This window comes from Bubalus bubalis, chromosome 4, assembly GCF_019923935.1.
Source record: "Bubalus bubalis isolate 160015118507 breed Murrah chromosome 4, NDDB_SH_1, whole genome shotgun sequence".
Classification (NCBI taxonomy): domain Eukaryota; kingdom Metazoa; phylum Chordata; class Mammalia; order Artiodactyla; family Bovidae; genus Bubalus; species Bubalus bubalis.
Genome location: NC_059160.1, coordinates 56,869,027 through 56,888,412, shown reverse-complemented (window position 1 = coordinate 56,888,412; position 19,386 = coordinate 56,869,027). Strand labels below are relative to the sequence as shown.

Genomic DNA, 19,386 nt, shown 5'->3' with positions numbered 1-19,386 from the left:
TCCTAACCTGGGAGTCCTATCCTGACCTATTTAGGACTGACTTCTAATCTGCACTCTTGTTTGGCTCAGTCCACTCTAACAAATATTAATTGAACATTACTATGTCCAGGTGCTCCATGCTTAAAAAATGAAAATGAATATAACAAAGATCCTGATCTTGAGTGAGAGAGACAAACTAGTCAATAGGCAGTCTTATCAGGTGTAATGGGAGCACAGAAGATTAAATTAGCATGCTAGCCCAGATAAAGGATGTCATAAAAGGCTTCTCCAAGGAATAAATCTTAAGGAATGAACATTTGTGTGAAGAAAGGCAGCAGTCAAGGTACAGAAAGAAAAAGGTGTTTTTAACACAGAATGACTAGATTCTTAAGAATTCCATTAGTACTTCCTGGGAAGGGAGACTGTACTTCTTGGCTAGTTAGTGAGAGTCATGAAACTCAGCTCTGGTGCATCAAATGCAGACTAAAGTAAATGATGCACTTCCGAGCCTGGCAACAGAACATCCTGTGTTATTGTCCATGTTCCTCTCCCCTCTCCCCTCTCCCCTTAAGATAGTTCTCAAAGAACTCCAAGATGGGAGAGCCACATGACAGAATGAGCCTGGATCCCCAAGGTTCTGCTCGGAGGAGAGCTGCCTAACCCATCATTGACTTAGTATGAGTAAGAAACAAATCTAATAGTGTGAAGCCACTCTTAACAGTACTGTTAATAGTGTTAACAGTGGCTTGAGTTCATTATCTGATTATATAGGCTAAGAAATAACAAGATAGATCTGAATGACTTGCTGTAACTTCAAAATTTATTTTATTTACTCCAAATGACCTAAGTTTTTAACCTTAAGATCAATTACTCTTTCTTCCTTCTCTCAATGGCACCAATATCTCTCCTGAAAAAGAAATGATCTTTTACTCTGATTTAAGTGAGCATATCTCTTTGCCCCAGAACCACAAGACATTTACAGAACTGGATAGATCTTGAAAATAGAAACACCACAGCTTCACCAAGGACCAGACCTACAGGAGGCAGAATATCTTATGCCCTCAGTTAGACCATGGGTTTAAATCATGTATTCAGTTTACGTTAGGGTTCCCATGCTAACAGTGCACATATGTATGTGGGATTTTGAGAGTATATCTTTAACTGGATAGCCACAGGGCGGTAGGTCAACATCGACTGGCATGATGTTTAAGATACTGGCCATTGAAAAGAAAGAAATGCAAGACAAAAGGAGGAGCGTGTATGGAGAGACAGTTTGGTACAGGAGAATGAAGTTACCCTGTCAGCAGGTACAACAATAGAATCTATGTCGGTAGCCTATGTTTTGTCGTTGCCCTTCTGAAAAACAGCAGAAGCAATAGGAATGAGTTTCTATCATTTTTCTAAGTGACAAGGAAATAAGACTGAAACTTCCTTTCTGAAGTTATTAAGAAGTTACATTGGTTGTGCACTTTCCCCCTAAAGCTTGCACATATGTTCATCAACCATCAAGACTAGAATCAACAAACATCTGAATTTCAAGCACCCTGAAAGAACTAGGGTCTTTAAGAGCAGAATCTTGGGCAGGAAGCCAAGGTGAGATAATAACACATTTGCAATGCTCTTTTGAACTCTGAAATAATCAGGGATTCTCTGATATAAAGTCATATTAAGATTTTAATTTTTGGAGAGATTCTCTTCCTCTATGACACAGGAGTAGCAAAGTCACAGCTATAACTAAATCTGGTCCCTAATGCTTTGTTTAATTGATAAAGTGGAAAGGAGACTTTTTTTTTGAGTGGGGAGGCAGGGTTTGTGTTCTCCAGTTTGCCAAAACTTCCACTACTATTTATTGTCTTGAAACCATCATAATATGCAAGTATGTAAAGTATGTAAAATATGTAAAGTAATTCTCTTCTAATTAAAAATAAAAATTTTAATTAAAAAAAAGTGTTTGAGTTCTTAGTCCTTGCCAGTATCTCTGTATCCCAAGGTTTTTTTTGGTTAACTGTGGCCTGCATTTATTTGTTCTGATGAGGTCTAAAGTTCAATGATCGCTCTTACTTTCTAGTTTTGATAGTTTTTTAAAAAATGCATTTAATTTGCTAATATCCTTTAAGTATTGTCCAAGAGAGTCTGACCAATTCATTTCCTTACTATAAATGGAAGTATGCTCCTTTCAATAATGAGGCACCAAAAAAGACTGAACATGTTTTTAAAATTAGTAATGTTTTATAGGCTTACTAATTTGTATATATCACTTAGATGAGTGGCATTCAGATCATGAAGCTTTAAGTGCAATTGGCAAATCTCCAAGGTCTCTGATTTCTGTATGATTGTATCCTATATGGATGTGATAGTTGGACAATAAAAAAAGCTGAGTGCTGAAGAATTGATACCTTCGAACTGTGGTACTGAAGAAGACTCTTGAGAGTCTTTTGGACAGCAAGGCAATAAACCAGTCAATCCTAAAGGAAATCAACCCTGAATATTCACTGGAAGGACTGATGCTAAAGCTGAGGCTCTAATACTTTGGCCATCTGATGCCAAGAACTGACTCACTGGGAAACACCCTGATGCTGGGAAAGATTGAAGGCAGGTGCAGAAGGGGACAACAGAGGATGAGCTGGTTGGTGGCATCACCAACTCGATGGACATGAGTTTGAGCAGGTTCTGGGAGTCGGTGATGGATAGGGAAGCCTGGCGTGCTGCAGTCCATGGGGTCACAAAGAGTTGGACATGACTGAGTGACTGAACAACAACATCAGATCTGAGACATATGCCTTTTTTTGAATGGTGATTACTAATGTGTTACTAAATCATCTAATTGTGAATACCATAGTACCATGAAGATGGCCCATGGGAATAAAAAATGCGTTTTGTTATTGTTGTAACCATGTAATAGTTATACCATTTTGACTGAAAATGCAGACAAGGAAACTAGACTGTAAAGTGGATCATTATAAAGTCTATCTGTAGCAGGCATACTTCTGAGATGGCCCCAGTGATCCCACCTCTTGATATTCACATCCTTGTGTAAATACCTCTTCTTATGTCTGGGCTGGATTTGTGGTTTGATTATAATGAACAGAATAGGCAAAAGGTTGGGATGTTACAAAAGACTAAGATTTCCACCTTGCTGGCACTTTCCTGTTTCTCACTTGCTTGTGCTATTGAAACTAGCTTCATGTGAGATTCTTTACAAAGAGGCCCATGTGACAAGAAACTGAGGGATGCCTTCAGCCAATAGCTTGTGAGGAACTGAAGCCTCAGTCCAAAAAACCCCAAACATCAGAATCCTGCCTAAAACTAATGAATGAAGTAGGAAGTGTATTCTCCCCAGTTGAGTCTCAAGATGACTGTAGTCTGTGAAAGACCAAGAGCCAGAAGACCCAGCTAAGTGTTAGTCGCCCAGTCATGTCTGACTCTTTGTGACCCCATGGACTGCAACCCACCAGGCTCCTCTGTGCATGGAATTCTTCAAGCAAGAATACAGCAGTGGGTAGCCATTTCCTTCTCCTGGGGATCTTCCCAACCCAGGGATCAAACCCCAGTCTCCTGTATTGCAGGCAGATTCTTGACCATCTGAGCCACCAGGGAAACTCTAAGCTGCTCTTAGATCCCTACTCCACAGAAATATAAATGTGATAAATGTTGTAATATGCCTCTAAGATTGAGGTAGCTTGTTATATAGCAATAGATACCTTACAGAGAATCTCACTTCTCTACTGGAGTAAGAGATAACTCTGTTGTTGTTTTTTAAAAAAACAAAATCTCAGACCAAGGATGGGGAAGGTGACAGTTCATCTGGTCAGAGGTGTTCAGTGCCATTTGGTGAAAATATTGAAACTAAGCAGCCCAACAAATATTGGTCAAATTGAACTGAACTTAGACAAAAAAGGCAGCTACAATCCAGGTATTCATTATGCAGTAAAACAGAAGTAGGGTAGCAATGAACAAAACAATGAATACCAGAAACTGTGCTATGATCAAGAGTCCTGAGATAATTACCTTTGCTAGTCATCAAATATTTTGAGTTTGAGTTTTGAGGAATGCCAATGTTTAACTGAGGAGAATGAGCAGGCAAGGAGAGAGAGCAACAGAGAGGCAGGAAGATAACTGGGTATTGTGGAGGCCAAAAGAGGATGATGTTGACGGCTGACAAGCGTATCAAAACCTACTGAAGCCAAGGTGAGGTGGAAGTGGCTTATGGAATTTCTGTTCTTCTGGTCATCAGTGACTTTAGCACTGGTGGTGTGGGGTGGCAGCAAAGAAACTAGTTAGATCCAAATGGGGATAGGGAGTGTAGACGATGACAAAGTAATTCCAAAAGATATTATAAAAGAGGAAAATATAGGAAAAAAACATTGAAAAGTGAAGTGAGCGTGTGATATAAAAGTTGCTAGCATGCTGACGTACATTTTCAATTCAGAAGGAGAGATAGGAGCAGATACACTACAGGCCTTCACATGAAATTCTGCAAACCTTTAAAATGATAATCCTTTGAATTCCTGACCTGTAGGTTTTGTCCTTTTGTCAAAGGACAAAAGAGATTATGCCCTTATAAAAGGATTTTAGAGGATTATCCACAGACTGGATAACAGAATTCTTACCTGGGAAAAAGTAAATGATATGTTGCAAATAAGTAATCAGATAATTTCCCTGTGTCCAGAGGACAGAAAAAGCTCAACATGCTTAAAGATTCTAAGAGAGTACAAAAGAAGCCATCTTCTCATAGAACTTGTTATTTGTGTCCTTTCTTAAAAAGAGTGAAGGGTAAAAGTTCCAGGAAACTTTCAGACCTAAGGAAAGACTGAGTTGGATTTGGTGAGGGAAGTGGATGCTGGGTGAAAATGGATAAAATAAACTTTGCACCTAAAAGTCAGGCACTTTACAAGACAGAGAGAAAGAATGGATGGAAAAGAGGAATTGATATGATTACTGTTCTAAAGATGTCTATGCTTAGAATACATGGAACGTATTCTATGTGTTCAGCATATCAAATGAACTGGAGAACGTTCAGACCTATGCACAAGTAATTACTTCAGTATTAAAAAGGGGATATTATAGAAAAAACATCATTACAAAAAGAATAAGCATTTTCTTTGAAACTTGAGACAATACAAATACAAAAAAGCATTAAAAAATGCACTGAACTGTGATAACAGATCAAACTGCACTTAGCAAACCACCTTTTCTCTGTTTAGGAACAATCTCTCCAAAACACAATATGTTAAGTAAAGGATCTCAGGTAGCAGTCATGGAATAGTTCTTATGACAGATGAAGAACACAGATATTCTGAGGATTAAAATTGCACAAACAAAATGAAGAGACAGTTTGCCCACTTTTTGGCAGTGCAAAGTTTAAGGGAATGCAAATGAATGTGTTGCCAGTTGAATTACACTATTAACCACCTAAAGATTGGGTTCATTACCTAAGAAGGCAAAGCATCAATTTGTAGCATTATAACATTTTGCTTGTGTTGCTGAACATGTGTTTGGATGTTTTTATGCCTTTGAACTGTGGTGTTGGAGGAGACTCTTAAGAGTAGCTTGGACAGCAAGGAGATCAAACCAGTCAATCCTAAAGGAAATCAGTTCTGAATATTCACTGGAAGGACTGATGCTGAAGCTGAAACTCCAGTACTGTGGCCACCTTATGCGAAGAACTGATTCATTGGAAAGGACCCTGATGCTGGGAAAGATTGATGGCAGGAGGAGAAGGGGACAACAGAGGATGAGATGTTTGGATGGCATCACTGACTTGATGGACATAAGTGTGAGGGAAGTCTGGGAGATGGTGATAGACAGGGAAGCCTGGCATGCTGCAGTCCATGGGGTTGCAAAGAGTTGGACATGACTGAGTGACTGAATTGAACTGAACTGAACTCATTTGGGTGCATAATAAGTACTTCAGCATTAGCCTCTTGATAGAAGCTTAATTTTGTGTTATTTCTATTATATTGTTCCCTCTGATGGGAATGATATTCTGTCTTAGAGATAAATACTTCATTTATTCTTCAAATAATTCTGAGTTCAGGTTCTTTTGTTTCTCAAAATGGCATGTACAGGATTATAAACATAGCTTAAAAACTGAGGTACTCTTTGATTAAAAAAATATATTTGAATAACATGTAAAAAATATTCATTCACTCAATCACTCATTCTTCATTCTCTTAAGTGCATGTATTGATCTAAACACAGTGGGAAGTTCAAGGATGGACGTGGCATTGTCTCTGCCCTCAGGATGCTTATAACACAGAAGTAGTATAATAGTATTAGTACCTTCAGACAGAACAAGCATAGGGCCATCAAATCTTAGAAGAAAGAAAGAGTAAAGTATTCTTTCATTTCACAAATTATTTTTTGATGTGCTAGGCACCATTCCAGGGACTGGATATGTAAAAGGAACAAGATAGGGAAGAATAAGGTGCCAAGGCACCTTATTTCATTACTGTTGCATCCTGGGGATGAGATAAAAAAAATAATGCACAAAACAAGCATACATCCTGATATATGGCAAAACCAATACAATATTGTAAAGTTAAAGAAAATAAAATTAAAAAAAAAAAGAAAACAAGCAAACAAATAATATAACTTCCAGTGGCCAAAATTGCTATGAAGAAAACTGAAGCAGAACCACATGAGGGACAGTGAAGGGGGCAAAGGGTGTGCTTTTGAGGGAACAAAACCCTCTGTGAGGAGGTGACGGCTGAATAGAGGTTTGATGATGTAGGGAGCAAGCATTTGAAGATATGAAGAAAAGGCTTTGCACGCAGACACACTGATACAGAAAGGCTTTGAGGCAAAAATGAGTTTGACATATTCTGGAACAAAAAAGAAAGTCACATGACTAGAGAATGGAAGAAAGAGAGAATGAGAGATGAGGTTGTATTCGGTGGAAGGGGCCAGATCCTACTGATTTTCGTAGGTCATGATAAAGATTCTAAGTGCAAAAGGGAATCTATTGTGGATTTTAAGCAGGATGTGCCATGCTCTGATTTACATTTTGGTCTGGGTGCAGTGTGGAAATTCAACTGTAAAGTGGTGAGAAAGGTAACTGGGACAGAGATTAGGCATCTGTGCATTGTCCAGGTGTGAGGACCAAACAGAAATTGACTCAAGTAGTCTAATGCACAGACAACAGGTTAGATTCTATTGTGGTAGCCTGATTAGACATGGTTGGTGTGGACTAGGGTAATAATTACTCAGGTGGTAAGAAGGGGTTCCACTTCAGAAGTTTCACAAAAAAGTGATTCTGGGTAAAGATACACAAGAAGCAAGTAGAAAACTGTATTATTAAAACTCCTGTGTATGCTTGACTTTTCTTGAATTTGCAAAAGTGGTAAGTTTCTATCAGTAGATACTTAGTTCACTGTCAGTTGGCAAATTTCACCTTGTCTCTTTCTTAGAAACAGTGGTTAATATTTATCTTTCCTATTCTGAGAAGGAGAAATTAAAGCCTCCTTAGAAAGGAAAAGCACAGAGGAGAATATAAAATATGTAATACATTCACATATTTAGATGAATCTTTTACTGTCCTTCTGCTACCCTGCCTCCAATCTTGCCCCCTGAATCTTTCCCCTAGTGGATGACCCAGCTTTAACATTCTCTCCTTCTAATTTCTCTTGTCTGCAGCCTCCAGAATTAACTGGCCTAAAGCAGGTTAGTCATGTCCATTCCCCTGCGCTCACAGAATAAATTTCAGATTCCTTAGCCTGATACCAACATGACCCAACCTACTTTTTCTGTTTTATCTCTGGCTCCACTCTCTAATTGTTTTAATCACATTGGATTTTAGTATTTTTAAAATTGTGATGAAATAACAAAACATAAAACCACGTTAAACTGTCTTGAAGTATTATACATAATTTAGTAGTATTAAGTACATTCACATTGTTGTGCAAATCCCATTGGATTTTAAATCACAAAGTATCATGGTTCCTCTAATGCTTCTGGCAGTTTGTTGACTGGACCATATCTCTATCTATGTGATTCCCGCTGGGCCCTGAAATGCCATTCCCTTTCCTTACCAATTAAAATCCTACATATTTCACTGAGCACTGAAGACCAGTGCTCAGATCCTACCTCTTGTTTTAGGCTCCTGTGAAACCTTACCTAGAAACAGAAGGTCAACTCTGTTGGTAAGTAATGTATTACTTAAAATGATGCCTGGTTGGTAAATTGCATTTGGACTGGGAGGATTTATACACAAACTATAAATACCTGAAGGGGACGTGACACTTGCACTTTCCTGAGTAACGACTTGTGATTAAGCAAGTTCCGCGCCCCTGGAGGCTAGGGCTATGGAGTTGTTATAAGAGATACTGCCTCTAAGGGCAGGAGGCTCCTATTCCAGGAACATTCTTCTACCCACCCAATACTGATCTGTCTTCTTGCACCTGATCTATCACCTGGGGGGTATGGACTGATTGTACTGACATGCAGAATCCCACCGAAGAAAAACTTGTAAGCCGCCTTGTCGGCCGGAGGGCGACATCTAATGAATCTGAATGTTTAATTGGACTAAGAAGACCTGCTTTGGCTTCGGGGAGTTGCATCAATATGCAGACATATTGTCCTAAGTACTAACACGCTTTGCACACCTGGACTTAAAACCATTGGGACTAGATTAAGGGCTAGGATAATAAATGCTGTCTTACCTTTGGAAGGAGCTGGATTGCCTGTAGAATTCTTTGTCTGTGCCCAGAATTAAGGATTCCAATTTCCAACAAATCCTGGTCTTCCATAACATTGCTTCCCTGAAACAAAACCAGAAATGTTATAAATGAAATCAGGCAGTTTTACTGGGCATAAATACTGGTTTTATTAATACAGAGAAAAATAACCAACAAATGATCTGATTTTTGTAAACAAAACCATAGAGTCAATCTTCTGCAAGAGTGAGGTGAGAGGAGGTCACCTAGATGATTGAGTTGAAGGTTATGGGAAAGTTGCTTTTACATCATAAATACCCTCAAGGTTTACTATTTATGGCTGGATTATCTGCATTGGGGATTCATTTCTGTGACTCAAAACCCTGTTCCTCTAAAAATATATATGCTTCTAGGAAGAGCTGCCATTTAAACTATCAGTGACCTATACATTGATGTGAATGAACCAGTTTTTTCCCCTCTGAAGACAAATTTTGTAAGGAGAGCTGATGGAAAAATTGAAGTATTGTAGGCAAGCTAAAAGAGAATAATTCATCTTAAATATTGAATGTCAGATGTCTGATCAAGGTATGAGGATACAAAAATGAATAAGATGCAGATCCTTGCCCTCAACTGTTGATTCCTTCCAGTTCAGAGATGGAAGCAAATTGTTCAAAGGCAGTTAGGATGCTATGAGTGTGCTATCATGGTGACACATGTTTCGGAATGCAGAGGGGACCTGGGGTGTGTTTTCAGAGGAGATGGTGTCTCATCAGACATCTGAAGTACAGTTCAGGTTCAGCACTCAAAATGCAAAGGACTAGAAGTCATATGCAGTGCTGTGTGGGTAAGAAAGAACACAGTGTACTTGGAAGCATCAAATTCTAGGATAAGGTGGCTGCTGCTGCTGCTGTAAGTCGCTTTAGTCGCGTCCGACTCTGTGCGACCCCAGAGATGGTAGCCCACCAGGCTCCCCCGTCCCTGGGATTCTCCAGGCAAGAACACTGGAGTGGGTTGCCATTTCCTTGAGACAGGAGCAAAACTTAACGCTTAAAAGGTATTGAGAAGCCAGATGACACAGATATTGTATGAATTTCAATTTCATTTTGACCATAACAAGCCATGGACAGATTTTAAGAAAAGGAGTTACCTGATGAGACCTCAAATTTAGAAAGATCAACTTGATTTCTGTGGCTGGGCCTGTTGGCTTACCTATGAAATGATGGCATTGAGCCACGTAACTTCCAAGGATCAGCCTAATCCTACTATTCTCTGATTTCAATGATTTTTTTGACCTCTGATTAATATTCTAACATGGAAGCTTATAAATTGCTTATTTTATCCTGAAATTTTAGTCTTTTGGAGCTTGCAAGCTAGAGTTTCCCTTTAAAGTAAGGAGTCTATAGAGAAGTTCAAGAACTCAGATTACTGCTTTTATGGACAATCAAATTCTATCTTACCAATGCATAAAATAAAAACACTTATGAATAGAAATTACAGAATATCTATTTATGGAGAGCAATAGGTCCGATGAATATTTAAAGCAAAGGAGAATGAACTGGAAAAGGGCAGTCATGGGAGCACGGGGCTGTTAGGAAACCACAGAGGTTGTTCTTGAGATGGTGTGGGCTTAGACTAAGATAGTGGTCATGGGAAACAGAAAGATGCGAGTAGATTTGAAAACCATCAAGAAGTTTGGCTTGGTGACTGAATGCAGAGAATGATGGAGAAATGCAGAATACACACCAGTTCCAGGCTTTCTCAACAGGGCTGGATCTTTTCCTGAGACAGGGAGGAAGGGCCAGTCTAGCATGGTGCAAAGACTAATGTCTTTCCTTGGACAGGCACAGGATTGATGAATGTAAACAATTTAATATCAGACTATGTTAAAACTGACACAATTGGCTGTGCTTAGAAAGATTAAAGTCATTAGTATGGTACCATAGCTAGAGATTTAAAAATGGGCATTCACTGGATAGAAACATTCCGCCTACTCATAGTAACATTCTTGTGCTTAAGCTACATTGGCCATCTTGGAGGAGGCAGAATGATTCAGGTGTATAGCAGCGTGATAATAAAAAAGCCTAATGAAAGACAAATGAAGCCAGTCTTGGCAATATGCCATAGGAAACACTGCTCTCAAGAAATTACTCAGTGCACACAATAGGGCATGGTCAAGAATATAAATGACTTCATTTTGAGAAAGCATTATTATTCTCAGAAATGGACTAATGTGTCATGAGCAGGATGTATGATACCATTCTGTTTGACTTTCATTCTTTAAGAGATTTTTCAAAGGCGTTAAAAGGCCCTTAAAAAATAAAAACAAACAAAAAACTTTAGCCACCTATATATTAGATCATTATCCTGTTTTCCAAAGGCTAAATTATCAGCCTACAGCTTCAGCTTATACAAAATATAGAACCTGGATTTTTTGTACAAAAACAAGGCACAACAGGAGACTATGGTCTGAATTAGCTACTATCTATAGGTAATATTAAAAACTTGATTTCAGTGTTCAAATACTGAAATGATATAAAGAATTTAGTCCTTAGAGACCACTGTTCTTCCTCTAAACCACCAATATATCCCCTTATCTATCTTCAGTAAGGGAGGAAACATTTTGAAGCATTGTAGGGAAGTTAGACAAATTCTCTTTGGGTCAAATACCCTAGCATACAGGATAATTCTAAACACTTTTGAAAAATGAGTGAAAAGTATGAAAATCACAATGCAAATGGTAAGAATGTGCCCAAAGGGAAATGGTACTGATTGTGGAAATATAAAGAAAAGGATTCACTTTCCCCAGTGAGGGGACATTGGAAATTTTCTATTTTCACTCTTATTGTAATATATAGGAATACCAAAATATTCTGGTGCATCATCTAGCCAGTTCTTTTTCAAAATAGCTCCAGGTTTGGAGCCTCAAGACTTGGGTCTGAGTCCTGTCTGGGGAAATGTGGCTAAAGTGAAAGTGAAAGTCGCTCAGTCATGTCTGAGTCTTTGTGACCTCATGGACTATACAGTCCATAGAATTATCCAGGTCAGAATACTGGAGTGGGTAACCTTTCTCTTCTCCAGGGGATCTTCCCGACCCAGGGATCGAACCCAGGTTACCCGCATTGCAGGCAGATTCTTTACCAGCTGAGCCACAAGGGAAGCAATGTGGCTAAGTCATATATTATTTCTGAGTCTTGTGGTCCTCACCCATTAAATGAAGCCATTTGATAAATTCCCATTCAGTTCTACAATGCTATGATTTCAGTAGTGCCCAACTTTGATTAGTATCATTTTATTTAAATACAGATTGTATAATTTTAAACTATGTTTTAGTTCTTAAGAATTGTAACTTAAATTGCTTCAAGAAGTAGTTTTACAGAGTGCAAGAATGCATGTTATTTTTTTGACAAATTAGTATCAGTACTAGGAACTTATAAAATTTCTTATAAAAAGAAATTATAGAATACCTTATTTTTTTATAGTATCATGGATAATTACATTTTTTCAGAGAAAATCAAATATTTCAAATCTTGCAACTAACCATTTTGCTTGTACTTGGGTAATAAATATTTCTATTCTTTCAAGGCAGCTAAAGTTTATTTTCTTGTTATCATTTGCCTTCACTGAATGTTAGAAAATCTCAGTTTAATTCTTTTTTTTCTCAATAAGAGCTGAACATACACTCTAGCTTTCTCTTTCATCCATTTTCCATGACTGCCAGATTAGTGGTGTTTGGAGTAGGGCTTCATTGTGTCTATCTTCTACTTAACGACCTACCACACTGCACTCTCCATCTTATCTCATACACATGATGTCTCTAGTTTCTTATCTCCCATTTACTCCTCAACTCATCCCAATAGGCTTTTACTCCCACTCACTCCACAGAACTTCTCCATGAAATGTTAAGAATGACCTCTCATATCTAGTTGGTTGTTTTCAGTCCTGTCCTCAAGGACTCATTGGCCACTTGTGGCTGCTGGTTTCATATTGGATAATGCGAATATAGAACATTGCTGTTATCATAGAATGTTCTATTAGACAGTGCCTCTCCACAGTTAAAGACGTTCAAACTGTAGCTGAATCACATGAACGGGGCAACGATGAGACGGTGACAGGGAATCAAAGCAGAGAGTCAAATATACTCATGAGTTATTCTCAGGATATAACTGATGTTCCTCTTAGTCAAAGTTCATGAACATTAAATTTAGAATCTGTAGCAAATTCTTTTCCAATTTTTCAGTCATTAAAACAAATTAGTAGCTGGTTCTGCTTTCATTAGTGTTTCGCTGTCATGGGGCTAGAAATCTATGCTACCAAAATGACAAGTCCCATTGCGAAATTATTTATGATATGCTTAGCACACTACCAGGCACATGGCATGGGCATTTAAGGAATAATAATCAGTGGATAAAGTTGTTTAGTTAATGACTTTCTAGACGGCAATGGTTTTTTTTTTTTTTTGTTTTGTTTTGTTTTTTTTAGCAGATAGGAAATGTCTAATCCAGGGCAGCTTTATTGCTTTCCTAAATCATGGAATGAAGAAAAATAATCTAATATTTTATGCATTAAGAGCTGAAAGCTGAAGTTTCTATGACCATGGGGAGAATATCTTATGTATTGGATTTTTTCAGCTACGATAAACTAATAAGATGACCAAATAGAATAAAAAGCAGTGCTTTGTATTTAATGATCCATTTGAAGTAGCACAGCTATTTATTGAAATCATTTCTCAGAAATATCTTTACTGTTTCTGTCTCTGAGAATTTCGGCTTGAAAAGTTCATAACCTTGATGTCATGTTACATCGCATATCATATAAAATGCTAAGGAAACATATTTAAGGACCATAGAGAACTGATTTCTTCTTAATATAAGCTTGAGTTATATGTTATTTATTTTCTCTCTTCAGTTCAAGACTGAAAAAAACCAAGAAGATACTATTGATTGGAAAAGATTTCTTTTGCTCTATAATTAGCTAAATTAGATTCGTCTTTACAATTTGTATGGCCTTAATTATTTAAAATAGAATGGGTAGTAGAATGATAACATGATCTTACAAATTCACGAATGTAAAAACATTTTATTTTTAATATACTTTTTTACAGCATAAATGACATGGTGGCCTAAAACTATATATGACTTTCTTGGGATAACACTTCTATGTTTCAGTTTCTATAAAGATTTTTAGTTAATTTGATATTAATTTACAGGTAAATGCAATAAGTTTCTTTGCTGCATGTTAATGATTATATCTACTATGATAAATACCAGTTTTATAACCCCTTATCAGTGTTGGAACAAAACTTTATTTAGTTTACCAGATATACACATGAGCTACCAACCATAATTGATTAGATAATAGATGATATACTTCTTTCATTTTTAATTCCCTCTCTCACATTAATGAAATGGCAGTAGAAGAAGACTGTGTAGTTTATCTCTTACATTTCTATCAGAGCCTTCCATGTGAACATGTACTGTCTACTGCAATGGAATTTCTTCACAACTTAACTAAATTACCACATTTCAACTTATGAAAAAAGTTTCCTAGATTCTCAGACCACATGGATTATTGATTCAAATAAATGTCATATCACTGAGCAATACATTTGAGAGCACCTATATAGATTCATATAGTTCAATCCCTTAGTAGTGTCTGACTCTTTGCAACTCCATGGAATGCAGCATGCCAGGCTTCCCTGTCCATCACCAACTGCAGGAGCTTACTCAAACTTATGTCTATCGAGTCAGTGATGCCATCCAACCATCTCATCCTCTGTTGTCCCCTTCTCCTCTCACCTTCAATCTTTCCCAGCATCAGGATCTTTTCCAATGAGTCAGTTCTTCACATTAGGTGGCCAAAGTATTGGAGTTTCAGCTTCAGCATCAGTCCTTTCAATGAATATTCAGGACTGATTTCCTTTAAGACTGACTGGTTGGATCTCCTTGCAGTCCAAGGGACTCTCAAGAGCCTTCTCCAACATCACAGTTTAAAAGAATCCATTCTTCGGTGCTCAGCTTTGTTTATAGTGCAACTCTCACATCCAAACATGACTACTGGGAAAACCATAGCTTTGACTAGATGGACCTCTGTTGGCAAAGTAACATCTCTGCTTTTTAATATGCTGTCTAGACTGCTTATAGCTTTTCTTCCAAGAAGCAAGAGTCTTTTAAGTTCATGGCTGCAGTCAACATCTGCACCGATTTTGGAGCCCCCCAAAATAAAGTCTGTCACTGTTTCCATTGTTTCCCTATCTATTTGCCACAAAGTGATTGGACTGGATGCCATGATCTTAGCTTTCTAAATGTTGAGCTTTAAGCCAACTTTTTCACTCTTCTCTCTCACTTTCATCAAGAGGCTCTTTAGTTCTTCTTCACTTTCTGCCATAAGGGTGGTGTCATCTGCATATCTGAGGTTATTGATATTTCTCCAGGCAATCTTGATTCCAGCTTGTACTTCATCCAGCCCAGCATTTAGCATGATGTACTCCACATATAAATTAAATAAACAGGGTGACAATATACAGCCTTGATGTAATCATTTCTCAATTTGGAACCAGTCTTTTGTTCCATGTCCAGTTCTAACTGTTGCTTCCTAACCTGCATACAGATTTCCCAGGAGGCAGGTAAGGTGGTCTGGTATTCCCATCTCTTTCAGAATTTTCCACAGTTTATTGTGACCCACACAGTCCAAGGCTTTGGCATAGTCAATAAAGCAGAAATGAATGTTTTACTGGAATTCTCTTGCTTTTTCCATGATCCAACGGATGTTGGCAATTTGATCTCTGGTTTTTCTGCCTTTTCTAAATCAATCATGAACGTCTGGAAGTTCACAATTCACATACCGTTGAGGCCTGCCTTGGAGAATTTTGAGCATTACTTTGCTAGCATCTGAGATGAATGCAATTGTGTGATAGCCTGAACACTCTTTGGCATTGCCTTTATTTGGGATTGGAATGAAAACTAACCTTTTCTAGTCCTTTGGCCACTGCTAAGTTTTCCAAATTTGCTGGCATATTGAGTGCAACACTTTCACAACATCTTCTTTTAGGATTTGAAATGGCTCTGGAATTCCATAACCTCCACTAGCTTTGTTTGTTGTGATGCTTCCTAAGGCCCACTTGACTTAGGATTCCAGGATGTCTGGCTCTAGGTAAGTGATCACACCATCATGGTTATCTGGATCATGAAGATATTTTTTGTATAGTTCTTCTGTATATTCTTGCCACCTCTTCTTAATATCTTCTGCTTCTGTTAGGTTCATTCCATTTCTGTCCTTTATTGTGCCCATCTTTTTGCATGAAAAGTTTCCTTGGTATCTCAAATTTTCTTGAAGAGATCTCTAGTCTTTCCCATTCTATTGTTTTCCTCTATTTCCTTGCATTGATCACTGAGGAAGGCTTTCTTATTTCTCCTTGCTATTCTTTGGAACTCTGCATTCAAATGGGTATATCTTTCCTTTTCTCCTTTTCCTTTCACTTCTTTCTTTTCTCAGCTATTTGTAAGGCCTCCTCAGACAACCATTTTACCTTTTTGCATTTCTTTTTCTTGAGGATCGTCTTGATCACTGCCTCCTATACAATGTCACGAACCTCCATCCATAGTTCTTCAGGTGCTCTATCAGATCTAATCCCTTGAATCTATTTGTCACTTCCACTGTATAACTGTAGGGGATTTGATTTAGGTCATACCTGAATGGTCTAGTGGTTTTCCCTACTTTCTTCAGTTTAAGTGTGAATTTTCATGACCTGAGCCGCAGTCAGCTCCCTGTCTTGTTTTTGCTGACTATATGGAGCTTCTCCATCTTTGGCTGCAAAGAATATAATCAATCTTATTTCGGTGTTGACCATCTGGTGATGTCCATGTGTAGAGTCTTCTCTTGTATTTTTAGAAGCGGGTGTTTGCTGTGACCAGTGCGTTCTCCTGGCAAAACTCTGTTAGGCTTTTCCCTGCTTCATTTTGTACTCCAAGACCAAATTTGCCTGTTGCTCCAGGTATCTCTTGACTTCCTACCTTTGCATTCCAGTCCCCTATAATGAAAAGGACATCTTTTTGGGGTGTTAGTTCTAGAAGGTCTTGTAGGTCTTCATAGTACCATTCAACTTCAGCTTCTTCAGCATCACTGGTTGGGGCATAAACTTGGATTACTGTGATATTGAATGGTTTGCCTTGAAACAAACAGAGATCATTTTTGTTATTTTTGAGATTGCATTCAAGTACTGCATTTCAGACTTTTTTTGTTGACTACGAGGGCTACTCCACTTCTTCTAATGGATTTTTGCCCACAGTAGTAGATATAATGGTCATCTGAGTTAAATTCACCCATTCCAGTCCATTTGAGTTCACTGATTCCTAAAATGTTGATGTTCACTCTTGCCATCTCCTGTTTGAGCACTTCCAATTTGTCTTGATTCATGGACATAATATTCCAGGTTCCTATGCAATACTATTCTTTATAGCATTGGACTTTACTTCCATCATCAGTCATATCCACAACTAGGTATTGTTTTTCTTTGGCTCCATCTCTTCATTCTTTCTGGAGTTATTTCTCCACTGTTCTCCAGAAGCATACTGGGCACCTACTGACCTGGGGAAGTCATCTTTCAGTGTCTTATCTTTTTACCTTTTCATACTGTTCATTGGGTTCTCAAGGGATGAGTACTGAAGTGGTTTCCCATTCCTTTCTCCAGTGGACATTTTGTCAGAACTCTCCACTACAACCCGTCTGTCTTGGGTGGCCCTACACGGCATGGCTCATAGTTTCATTGAGTTAGACAAGGCTGTGGTCCATGTGATCAGTTTGATCAGTTTTATGAAATTGTGGTTTACATTCTGTCTGCCCTCTGATGGATGAGGATAAGAGGCTTATGGAAGCTTCCTGATGGGAGAGACTGACTGAGGGCAGTCACCTATACACACACAGACACATACACACATATGAGCACCTCAGTTCAGTTTATTTACTCAAATATATAACTTACATACACACACACACACACACACACACATATATATATATATATATACACATACATATATATATATATATATATATAATGGGCATCTATATATACGTATATATGTAAGTTATATATTTGAATAAATAAATTATATCTTAGATTTATTGTTTAAGATTAGCATTTAAGTGTTCACATGAGTATAATGAGTTTTATACCACCAATTTTTTCCTTTTCATTTTTTAAGACCTTTTTTCCTTTGAAACATCTGTTTTGAAGCTATAGAGAGAGACAGAGAGGGAAAGGTAATTTAAGTAATCAGTTATGTATTTCTTAAAGTATTGAGCAAGGTTTGGTGATATCATAAATTACAATTATGATTCATTTGCAACATGTGTTCATGTAGATTTTAGAATTATGTATATTTATTAGACTATCTTTGGCCAAAAATTTGGCAAAAGAGAAACAGTATTCATTTTTAAGGATTAACCCGCAATTCACACAAGTAAGAAGAAAGCTGATGTGAAAAAAACCTATCTGTATGTTCTTACTTTTCTCCTGATACATACAGGAGAATGTATGCTTTATATTCATGAAGCCCATGAACACCTATTTTCACACTAATGGCAGTTGGTGTAAGTTAGCATAAAGTGAATTGCACACATACTGAGTTCTTATTCTGTGCCAGCCTCTGTTCTAAATGCCTTAGGTATTAATATATTACCTTATTTAATTCTCACAACTCTCTGAGGTACATGCTTAAATAACTTGCTCCCAGAGGTGATAGGAGTCTTTCTCAAAACTATCATCTGATACCACCTCCAGTGGGGTGAGTATAGGAGAGAAAAGATTCAGTAAAAAAATGTGCTTACACCCAAACCATTTGTATTTTACTTTGAACCATCTGAAATTCACATTGAAAGCAAATCTTCTAAAGTATTTTATGGTTGATTTTAGAGAGTTTAAGCAACGATGGATCCCTCTCTGTAGAAGAGAATTTGGAAAACCATCTGACCTATTCTTCCCTCCTCTGCTCCAGTCCTTTCTGTTCTCTGAATCATAGAATCGGGGTTGGCAGGGACCTGAGGGTTTTTCTAGTCTAAATGTTCCCTAACTAACTGCAAAGCTTTAACTTGCCTCTCTCTTTTGAAGCATGGTGTCTAGCTGGTTACACCATCCCCAAAGGGGTAGCACGGATATTAAATGCTTTAAATGGTCTTTCCCAGCAGCTGAGTCTGAGCAGGGGGTGGAGATGGGATTGGGGGGAGACCTCAGTCCTACTCTTTCAGCTTCCATTGCGCTGCAGACTCCGTGTGACAGGAGAGCTATTAGAAGAACATGCCAAAAGCAGAGATGAAAGGAAAACAGTTAGCAGCTGTCCTGTGTCCTTTCCCAATCACAAGCTGTGAAGTTAAAATTTTCTTTTTCCTTGGGTAGGCTGTACATAATCTTGGCAAGTATCTGAGTTTTGTTCTTCTGTCTAATATGCTGAACATTTCCCAGAGCCTCATAAGAACAAAGTGAGCAATGGCTAGGCTAGGTTGGACCCCCTGCTCTTAAGAAGAGGAATATGGCACCTTTATGTTTACAACAGGCTCCTCTCACTGGTGATGCAGAACTCAAAAAAGAAAGGCTTTTCTTGGAAGAAGCCAAATGGGCTCCTGGGTTATGACCAGCATAGCCACATATAGGAAAAAGTGCTGAAAATGATTCATAGTTAACTACCAGCCATCTGGCATTCATTGAGTACTAGATACTCTGCCCTTCTTCTATAAAAACCTGCCAAAAATCTTCTATGAC

General features: G+C 38.0%; 1 protein-coding gene across 5 annotated transcripts in view; it reads right to left on the bottom strand.

Annotated features, from left to right (window-relative positions):
* ANKS1B (ankyrin repeat and sterile alpha motif domain containing 1B) overlaps positions 1-19,386 on the bottom strand; it is a 1,160,059-nt gene that overhangs the window by 346,096 nt on the left and 794,577 nt on the right. For all 5 annotated transcript variants that reach the window (XM_025285022.3, XM_025285025.3, XM_025285027.3 and 2 more), the window contains one exon: positions 8,640-8,738. In XM_025285022.3, coding sequence (XP_025140807.3) covers positions 8,640-8,738 — 99 coding nt within the window. The remainder of the gene's footprint in view (positions 1-8,639; positions 8,739-19,386) is intronic.